The sequence below is a fragment of the Perissodus microlepis genome, chromosome 7, assembly GCF_051167445.1.
Source record: "Perissodus microlepis isolate ML-2025 ecotype Zambia chromosome 7, ASM5116744v1, whole genome shotgun sequence".
NCBI classification, from domain to species: Eukaryota; Metazoa; Chordata; class Actinopteri; order Cichliformes; family Cichlidae; genus Perissodus; species Perissodus microlepis.
This window is the reverse complement of record NC_140467.1, coordinates 17259194-17269196: the sequence shown is the minus strand read 5'-3', so window position 1 is coordinate 17269196 and position 10003 is coordinate 17259194. Positions and strand designations below refer to the sequence as shown.

The window sequence follows — 10003 nt, the reverse complement described above, 5'->3', positions numbered from 1 at the left end:
GTCAGAGGGAGGAAGCTCTGTTTTTACTAGATAAGAGGGACAAGTGCAGCAAGGTAGCACATTAACTTAATGTCACTATTATTTTTCATTATTATTTCCATTATGAATATGAAAACATCTCACCAATAGTGTCCTGGGATTCAACAATAGTGTATATATCAAAGTAATTGCAAAAAAAAAATGATTTAAAGCAATGATACTAAGCTAAACACATTTCACAGAGGTTTGCTGCTAGTGCTTTTACTTTTACATTCAAACACTTGCACTTTCTCCTTTGTTTTCAAAGAAGCTCTAAATTCAGCTTCTGGAAGAGGTGTAGTAGAAGGATTTGTACTGTTGTATTTGTAGTAACAAAAAAATCAATGCTGAAAAATACTACTTCTAAATTTATAGAGCTGAAATCATTACTTAATTCCGTAATTTTATTTACATGTACAATGACAATAATAATGGATTGCATTTATATAGCGCTTTTCGAGAACCTTAAAGCCCTGTACAATTCCACTATTCATTCACTCTCACATTCACACACTGGTGGAGGCAGCTACAGTTGTAGCCACAGCTGCCCTGGGGCAGACTGACAGAAGCGAGGCTGCCATATCGCGCCATCGGCCCCTTTGGCCATCACCAGTAGGCGAAGTGACTTGCCCAAGGACACAACGACCGAGACTGTCCAAGCTGGGGCTCAAACCGGCAACCTTCCGATTACAAGACGAACTGCCAACTCTTGAGCCACGATCGGCTATTCTGTTCCGTTCTATTCTATTAATTGAGTTCTTTATCAGGAAGAAGAAGCAGAAGTTGTAAAAATGAAAAAGAAAGCAAAACAAAGCCTGTTTTCATAAAAACTGATAAAAGGCTATTGTATCATGAAAATAATCATCATTGCAAGTTTTAAGGTGTGACTGTGACCTCTGAAAGCAGGAAGCAACGCAAAGAGCCACTGGTTTCCTGGCTGGTAGGCAATCAACAGACTAAGAACGCTGTCTTCCACCTCTTCACGTCACTGCTACCATACAGGCCACATGCACCTGCAGATAACAGGTGAATGAAAAAATGAGACTTCACACAGAACAGCAATAATTACAAAAGTACATAGTTTGTGCAGAAAGTACTGCTAAATATACTACAATATACATGCACTACATAACCAAACGAAACAAAAAACAAAAGAAGTTATAGAATATCTTGGCCTGTTGAGTCCAATTTAATTCACAGCAAAGGTATGTACGAGCAACCATTGAAAACACGCCCCCTCCCCCTGATTGGTCGTTTTTATTCAGGTGCAGGACTTGACTAGTCGATATTTATCTGTCTTTTTTTTTTTTTTTTTTTTTAATCAAATGTGACAAAAGAACCCCAGTATTTATAAATGCTACACGCCGAGTCTTTGAATGACACAGCTCAGCAGAAAACAACAAACTGTATGGTTCATTTTTCCACAGGAAAGTAAAAATTAAAAAAAAAAGCTAGAACACAGTTTTCATATTTGACAAAAAGAAAGCAGCGACAATCTAATAAAGAGTGAAGTATCGTCTCCGTTTTTGTTTTTTTTTTTTTAAAAAAAGACTGAAAAAACACACATATTAAAATAAAACACGATTACCTTCCTGTTGGGATTTTAGTGACGACAGACTCGGGGCGGGTCTCGCCGATGTAGTCCACTTCCTGCTTCTCTGCCCTGGTTTCGCCTGATCAGCCGCATCAGCCTTTTATCCGACGAAAGCCACAATGTCACATCAAACGGGCATTCAAGGTAGATGCTTTCTTTCTGATTCACAGCTTTCGGCCTTTACGTGTTTTGTTTTGCTGCGTGTCTGATTGCCCGGCGAGCTTTAAGCGCCTGCAACAATTAATTGCAAGGGGAAGCTAGCGTCACGTTAGCTAGCCACTCCTAGCTAGCTTTGAGCTATCCTGATGTGTGCATATGTGTGTGTGCGTGCCCTGTTTGGACACTTATGACCAGGAAATCTAATCCTGAGTCTCTAATCAGTTTACGAGCGACCTAAAACACGACTACTCATACTTTTTTCCCCCTCGCAGTGCTCGAAAAGCCTGTAATGCCCCAGCCTTTTAGCATCAAGCATAAATCCGGTAGTGTTTAGATTTTGAGTAGATTTTGAATGGACAGACGACGCCTTCATTTTGACAAACTGCTGGCCTGGTACCTGTCGGTGTTTGCAATAATCCGTGAATGGTACTGGCATTGCCTAAGCCGTGTTGTAATTAAAAGAAAAAGGGATTTATGCAGGGCGTGACCACTTGTTATACACGATGGCATCGCAGCAAAAATAGAAATAACCCCCGAGGTTAAACTTACAAATCAGGCAACCTTAAAATAGAAGTACAAACGTACTTGTTACTGCTGTGTCCGAATAGTGTTTTTTTCTTTTTCTGTTTTATCTTTTAAATGTATATATGTTAAACGTAAAGCTTAATACAGGGGCTCCTCTAAGCTAAACCCTTTTTGTGGTTGTTTGTAGCTCACCAGATTTTGGTGGTGGTGAAAAGCAAAAGTGAATCCTAGTAATTCAGGGAATATGACCCAGTTCATTTACTACCATGCATTCCTGTGTGTTGTTGTGTTACATGGAAGATTTTGCTTTAGTGCCTTCCTGCAAAAGTGATTTTAAAAATGTCTAAATAGTTTGTTGGACTTGTGCCATTAAGGTGCTCTTGGGGTTTGTGTTACAGCTATTAAGAAGTTGGTTTGAATCTGAATTATCACCCTTTTTAAATTTATTAAAAGAAAATGTATTTATTGTGACTGGGTTTGAGATCAAAGGTTAAACCAAAATAATAGGACTGACAAGTTTTCTTGATGGCCTGCAAACTCAAAGCCTGTGCAATATAAAATGCTAACTTTACAAAGGTCTGCAGGTGCTGAATGCTTAATGAGAAGATCATTTTGTGGCCTTTGTCTAATGGCTGACATCAGATGGTTCACAGGCTATTATGAGTCATTAAACCTTTAGGTGTAGACTCATAATCATATGACTCATGATGGCCATGTTAAGATGAGCGTGGTGTTGTTGAGCCTGCATTGTTTAAAGGAGGGGAAGAAAACCCTGACCTCTTATGTCTTTTTTTTTCTCAGCGGGGAATGATGTGAAGGATATCTTTGCCAGTGCAAAGAGCGGGGATCAGTATCGTGCCCTAAAGATCGTCATCAAGGATGGTAAGCAGCGCTCAAGCGTCCTGGAGTTTGTTCACTTCTACCTAAATGTCTGCCAAGGCTGACATTAGCATTTCTTTATAAAGAAACAAAACTCTGCACTGCTGATTTTTTTCTCTCTCTCTCTTTTTGTCCACATCTGCTCTCCAGAGCAGCTGACTCTAGGTGCCAGCAGGAAAGCATCAAAAAAATGGGACCAGGAATACGATTCTTTAGTGCTACCCCTCCTCGACGATGATGTGCCCTGCTACGTTCTATACCGGCTAGACTCCAATAACAACCAGGGCTACGAGTGGATCTTCCTGGCCTGGTCACCGGACCACTCTGCTGTAAGAAAAAAAACCTCAAGCTATCCCGGCTTTAATGAATAGCTTTCCATTCTGCATGGTATTTGTCCTTCTCTGCTATGGGTATCAGACGGGTGGGGTTTACCACATCAAGGCAGCCGTTCTTTTATATGCATTCATTATTTCCTAACAGACCCCTTGAAAGCTAAATATGGGTAAATTATGTTTTTCCAAATAACACGGTGCATAGCCTCAGCCTCTCCTTCTTGACTTAAAATTTACCCTCATTGTTTTTAGGTGGCATATTCCTTTCATGCATTGGTGTTTTGTTGTAAGGCAAATGTGTGTGCTTGGAGTTGCTGTGAATAAGAATAGCCGTAACAAATAACACACAAGTGTGTTTCTGTAGCAGTGAAATGGGGAATGTTGCGAGGAGAAGCGACCGGTGCCCAGATAAAGTGCAATGGAGGATTATTTGTAGCACGGTGGACTTTTGAGTCACTTTCTGAAGGAGGAGCTGAGCTCAGCATTCCTGACCTCTAGTTTAAAGCACGAGCCTTCAGGTTTAGGCTTGCTTGGAAGTTGCAAAACATTTTTCCAATGCATGCATGCACTCGTTTTTATCATGTGCATTTTTTTTTCACTTCGTTAGAACTGGAGCTGGATTTGCGTAGCCTAAAATCACACGTTTGATATTTAAAGGTATCTTGTAAAGTTTTGGTTACCACTAGTGTAACTATGTATTTGAACAGTTCCCTATTTTTATGACAGGAAATGCAGCAATAAACCAGCAAACACATGAAAGAATGTCTTGACAGAAGCACCGGCTGTAATATGTATTCTAATATTTCTCACTTTTTTTTAAGGCAAGCAACAATAAAATGTTTTTTTTCTTTAAAGATAAAGCTCTCATTGCCTTATGTCCTGTGTAAAGTTTGCTAAATAAAAAACCTTTTTTTGTTTGATATTCACAACAGGTGCGACACAAAATGTTATATGCTGCTACCAGAGCAACACTGAAGAAGGAGTTTGGAGGCGGGCACATCAAGGATGAGATTTTTGGTACCAGCAAGGTTGGTCAAGTGAAAGGCTTGTTACTCAGTAGCTTAACAGTGCCAAGTTAAGTGTCAGTGTTAGTGTTTAGCACCTAATAGGAACTGTGATTACTATATCAGTAACGGTGAGTCAGTGTGTGTTTCTGCATGCCGTGTGATTGGGCTGTTCTTTACCTGCAGGATGATTTGAGCCTCAGTGGTTACAAGAAACATCTGACCTCTCAAGCTGCTCCCTTGCCTCTTACTGCTGCAGAAGAGGAACTGAGGCAGATCAAACTGAATGAGGTAACACACACACACACACACTCAGACAAGTGATTTGGATTTTATCACTTGGTCATCGCTTAGAGTTGTCATCATCTTGGAGGAAACGATGTTCTGTGCAGTGCTTGCTGCACACATGCGGTCACTTGTTGACAAGTTCTCTGGCTTGAAGTGTTCTAAAGTGGGTGTGGATTAGGCTTCTCGTTTCTCTTTTGGCATTACGTCATTATCACATTGGAGGCTTCAGTGGGAGAAAGCACTGGCTTGCTTTAGCTCAGCGGTATCCCTCCTCATTGCATATCCTGGGTGTGGTAGGTAAATCCAAACCAGTACAGTGTAGGGTATCAATGAAAGCTGGCGCTGAAGCCTTCCAAACAGCACAAGGTCAGCAGCAATGCAAGTGTGCATATGCTTGCCTGGCAGTATCAGTGCAGTGCAGAGATGCTGATGCATTAGAACAGCAGGATGTTCTAATGCATCGGGAAGAGATAAAGCTATTAGCCGTGTCTATATATCCTTAGCTCCACAAAACGTGCTGTTTAGAGTTGTAAACACTGGTTAGCCTAATCAGCAAAGGGACTAAAAGAAGAGCCTTTTGATTGTTCTACTCGAACATTTACATGTTGGGAGCTAAATGCAAATGAGAGGGTTCTGTAGCTCTTGTATTTGGCAGTGATTGGTCACAAGAGTACAGGTGAGCTGCATCAATGGCTTGTGCCTTTGTTGTGATCAGATAAAGAAGTGCTGTAATGTGATACTTGTTGCAGGCAGTGTCGTCAGCAGTGTTTACAGTGCTGATATCAAGGTCTCCGGGGAAGTGCCACATAGACTCCAACAGACAAATGAAATTGGGAACATTTGAAGTTTCACTCTTTAAACTTCTGGAGAGTATTCCTAGAATTTCGCCGAGAATTTCTTCAGTGTTAAGAAACAACCTGTTTCTAATTGCTGCTCTCCCAGCTCCGCCACATGAACAAGAACTGTCTTTCTTACCATATATGGAAGTGCTCTGAGTAGAGTGCAGGCTGTCTCCAAAAGTACGGTCAATTAAAAGCAGCAGAGCAAATGGGAAGTGAGGTTTTTTTGCTCTTCCCACTTGCCCAGCTGTTGAAGGAAGATGATATACTGTTAATCTGTACTGCCTAGCTCAAAAAGCCTTTGAAATATTTATTGTTGCTTTGCCTTGGAGACTGCACGCTTTTTTCCAAGCAGATGGTTAAAAGACCTGCAATCCTTTTTGGTATGCGCGATAGCTACACGAGAGGCTCAATCATGTTTGCATGGCATTTCATTTTGTGGGAACAAGCCTCTAAAAATAGATGCAATCCATCAGTGTAATCCTTCCAGAATTTCCAGTTTTCAGTGCAATTTCTCAGAGGCGCCTTGTCACTTCGATACAAGCACCTCATCTGTAATCATCAGGTCTAGCTCTGAAGATGTGCAAAGCACTTGTAATCCTAAAAAGTTTTTTTTTCTGTTCTTTTTTTAACGGTGTGCCCTCAAATGATTACACTTATTGAATTATTGTGGCTTATGTTTTGATTTTGAAGACATTTGATGCTTGCTAAGTAATGCTCTGATCAGCCTACTTTAAAGGCTTTGATATCATTTTTCAGTGTTTTTGTCAATTGTAGTGTTTTAATGACGATAATGGGACTGTAGAACTCAAAGTGTGTCTTGTTTCTGTGTCTTTGTTTGTGGTGTGTTTAGGTGCAGACTGACATCAGTGTGGACACCAAGCAGCAGACTCTGCAGGGAGTGGCTTTCCCTATTCATAAAGATGCCGTCGCAGCACTTGAACGTTTCAGGGACAAGAAAATCAACTACGTACAACTGGTGAGTTATTAGCTGGGGTTATTAGCCTCTACATGGCCAAGTGTCAGCATACCTGTCACAGCACTACATCTGGGCATTTTTACATGCCATGGGATTACAAAGTATTGTAAGACCAGCCACATACTCCTGGTGTCTGCAGCTTTCTACATACACGTCTGCAAGGCTGTATCCTGGTCTAAATGACAGTAATTAGCTCAGCACTAACATATTCATATTCAATAATTTAAATGTGCAGTTGGAGTTTTTACCTTGTGTTTGGAAAGATGCAGATTGTTTTGGCGAGGAGACCTTTCTAGTTTGACACAATGAGTTACTCAGTTTGTCCAAAAAGCCTTTGTGTAAATTCTGCTCATTGAAATTCTGACGGTTTGTGTCACAAGATCAGATGAGTCCAGTACAAAGGAATAATTGTAGCACTGTTGTGGTTGTGCATCAGATTTCCTTTTCATGAGTCTAAAAGCTTAGTTTTAAAGTGCATTTCTTTCTGCCCTGTTTTTTTTTGGGGGTTTTTTTTTTGTGTTCTATTCATCCTTACTAGTTTTACTCCTGGCTGCTGAGGATCACATTAGCATGTAGAGTAAAGGGAGGTGTTTGGTATTTACTGGCACCACCTAGATTTTTCACATTGTCTGGTAACCAAAGCAGGGAGCTTGTAGTTACAGGAGCACTCGGCTTGCTTAAAGGGTAACATTTTGCTTCTTTTGTCAAAAAAGCAATTAGATGCTGAACAGGAGCTCATTCGGTTGTGCAGCACTGAGCCAACAGAGCTGAAAGATCTCCCAATGAGAATCCCTAAAGATACTCCACGTTACCACTTCTTCCTCTACAAACATTCCCATGAGGGCGACTACTTAGAGTCCACAGGTAAATGATTTCCCACGGGTTATTACGAACAGCAGGAAAAAACAAACAAACACTGTATTTTGTGCAGGTTTCTGTGTTGTTCTGCTCTGAATGGTGCTTCATGTGATTCCCATCTCACTGTCCTTTCCTTCTTTCTTTGTAGTCTTCATTTATTCTATGCCAGGGTACAAGTGTAGCATCAAAGAGAGGATGCTGTATTCCAGCTGCAAAAATCCCTTGGTCGACATGGTGGAAAACAATCTCCAGATGGAGATTGAGAAAAAAGTAAGACACTGTGTTTTGTGATATACTATAATAATCAAATGTCTTATGTTAAATAAATATCATTTATTTACATAAGCGATTTCCTGATAACAAAAGTATTTGTGTACTGTGTTCTATACAGAGTTTAAAATGGTTTTGGTGGCTGATATGACTGATTACAAATGTAAACCTTATTCTACATGTATTGCTTAAACAAGACTGAAAACCTAGAGTGTTATTATTGATTCTACAGTAAATCTCCAGGCATTTACAGGAAGGGTGGAGCGCCATGCTTCCAAAGGATATTTTCCTCATAAGGTGTTTTGATGATGGTGGTGAAGGGCACTCTACCCATAATTTACTCAACATTGCATTACACATCATATTGCCAGTGTTTTTAATATATTAATACAGCTTATGTAGGGGAGAGAAGTGTGTCATGATTTATGAGATGAATCGGCATCAATTTGCAAATTCTGAACGTGACAGTCAACAAAAAAGTTCAGACATTTTTCATAGTTTTTTTTTTTTTTTCATTTAAATTGAGTTTTTCTCAAAAAAAATTTTTTAAACACAATTCAGTGGGCTACATACTGAACTGAGAGGAAAGGATGGAGACAAAGCATTAATAATATGGCACTAATATTGATCTGAAACCAATACCAGCGTTGGCATTGATACTATCGTTATTTGGATCGATTCGAGCACATGTGCTGTATTTAAAACAGCACGCGTGTCATGGAAAACACTGCACAGGCTCAGGAACACTTCCAGAATTTACCGTCTGTTCAGATTAAACATCTGTCATGCAAATAAAAGCCATGTTGTCATCTTAGAACTCATTTGTAGTGACCCTTTCTAATGGGCCTCAAACAGCGTGCTCAATGTTGGGCACAGGGGTTAATGTTTTTCCTTTAATCTGTCACACAATGCACCAGTGGTCCAGCTCATCTTTTTAATGCACTTTTTAAATATTTCTGTTTCCCAGTTGGAAATAGAAAACGGAGAAGAACTGACAAGTGATTTCTTGTACGAGGAGGTGCATCCCAAGCAGCACGCACACAAGCAGCGCTTTGCCAAGCCCAAAGGCCCCGCTGGTAAGAAGGGCGGCCGCCGCATCACCCGACCACCGGGGGAGAGAGAGGAGGAAGATTAAACAGACCTCACCGCCCGACCACCACCTCTACCCCGAGCACGGTCCACAGAGGAACATTCCTGCTTTGGGGAGGGGAAGGCAGGAGGGAGGGGGGGTTAATCATTTTCGACACGCTTGTTTAAAATAATAAGACAAAAACCTCAAATTCCCAGAGTTCACCCACAGACCCAGCTATGCACGCCAAGGACAACTGAGCAATGACACACTTCAGAATTTCCATTTGTAGCTTGCCAAATGGAAGTACATTCATGTAGGTTAGTACATTCATAAAAACCCTTTTACTATAATTCAGAGAGGCCCAAACCAAGTCAAAGATGAGGTTGTTTTTTTGAATTTTCACATCGTTGCCAGCTCTGAGACTTCAAAAATGTTAGTGTAACTAATGTGAACTTGCGCCGATATGATGAAAAGACCCCATTTTGTGTTCACGTGCTCAAATTCCTAACTTCCATTCCTCCTCGTGTCAATTAATGTTTCTGTGTCTAATGTGTTGATTATTTGTCTCCTAATGTTTGCACAATGAGGTGCTCCAAAGCAGAAAAAAAAAAAATTCTCAAACTTGTGTCTGATGATTCATTTTATATTGGAGGAAAAAAATTGACTTCTTTTTTGATATAACTGTGGTTTACATGAAAAAAATCATCTGCTGAGATACTTATTTTTCTATGCAAGTGCTGTAAATGTACATATTGTAGCTGTGTGATGCTCTTTGATTAAGAAACAGTCTGGTCTGTTGAGGTAGATGTCCACGTCGGTAAGGATCACAGTGAAAGAACTGGGGCTTCCAGAAATATTACATCCACACATTTCAGATTTCACAAGGAAGGAAGCTTTTCCAGCTTTTCTGGTTCCCATAATGGCAGGGAATGCCACGCTACTGGATGGGAAAGGGAATAATGTAATTACCTTGATCAAAATGTTGCCACATCCACTGATGTACTGATTAATATTAGGCAAACTACTTCGCTCACCTCATGTTTGAAGGGAATATCCCTTTATGTTCATACAGTGTCATTATAATAGAAAAATCATGTTTGGTCTTATGTTTTCTTATAATTCTTTTAAAGAAGAAAAATAAAATATTTAAATCACGTTTTCTTTCACTTTATTTCTTTAATTGTTC

General features: G+C 40.2%; 1 protein-coding gene across 1 annotated transcript; it reads left to right on the top strand.

The window, feature by feature from the left end:
• The first annotated feature begins 1625 nt into the window (after nucleotides 1-1625).
• Nucleotides 1626-9972, top strand: twf1a (twinfilin actin-binding protein 1a). Its single transcript, XM_084933900.1, has 9 exons — nucleotides 1626-1756; nucleotides 3098-3178; nucleotides 3326-3504; nucleotides 4440-4535; nucleotides 4698-4802; nucleotides 6492-6617; nucleotides 7331-7481; nucleotides 7624-7745; nucleotides 8713-9972. The coding sequence occupies exons 1-9, from the start codon at nucleotides 1732-1734 to the stop codon at nucleotides 8878-8880; spliced, it is 1053 nt and encodes a 350-aa protein (XP_084790026.1). The 5' UTR covers nucleotides 1626-1731; the 3' UTR covers nucleotides 8881-9972.
• The last annotated feature ends 31 nt before the right edge of the window (nucleotides 9973-10003 follow it).

What these genes read in the sequence shown, in the direction of transcription:
- twf1a (XM_084933900.1), top strand. Translation starts at nt 1,732, where the DNA reads ATGTCACATCAAACGGGCATTCAAG. An exon ending in GGTCACCGGACCACTCTGCT is followed by an intron (nt 3,505 to 4,439) that starts GTAAGAAAAAAA and finishes TATTCACAACAG; the next exon opens with GTGCGACACAAAATGTTATA. An exon ending in GGCAGATCAAACTGAATGAG is followed by an intron (nt 4,803 to 6,491) that starts GTAACACACACA and finishes TGGTGTGTTTAG; the next exon opens with GTGCAGACTGACATCAGTGT.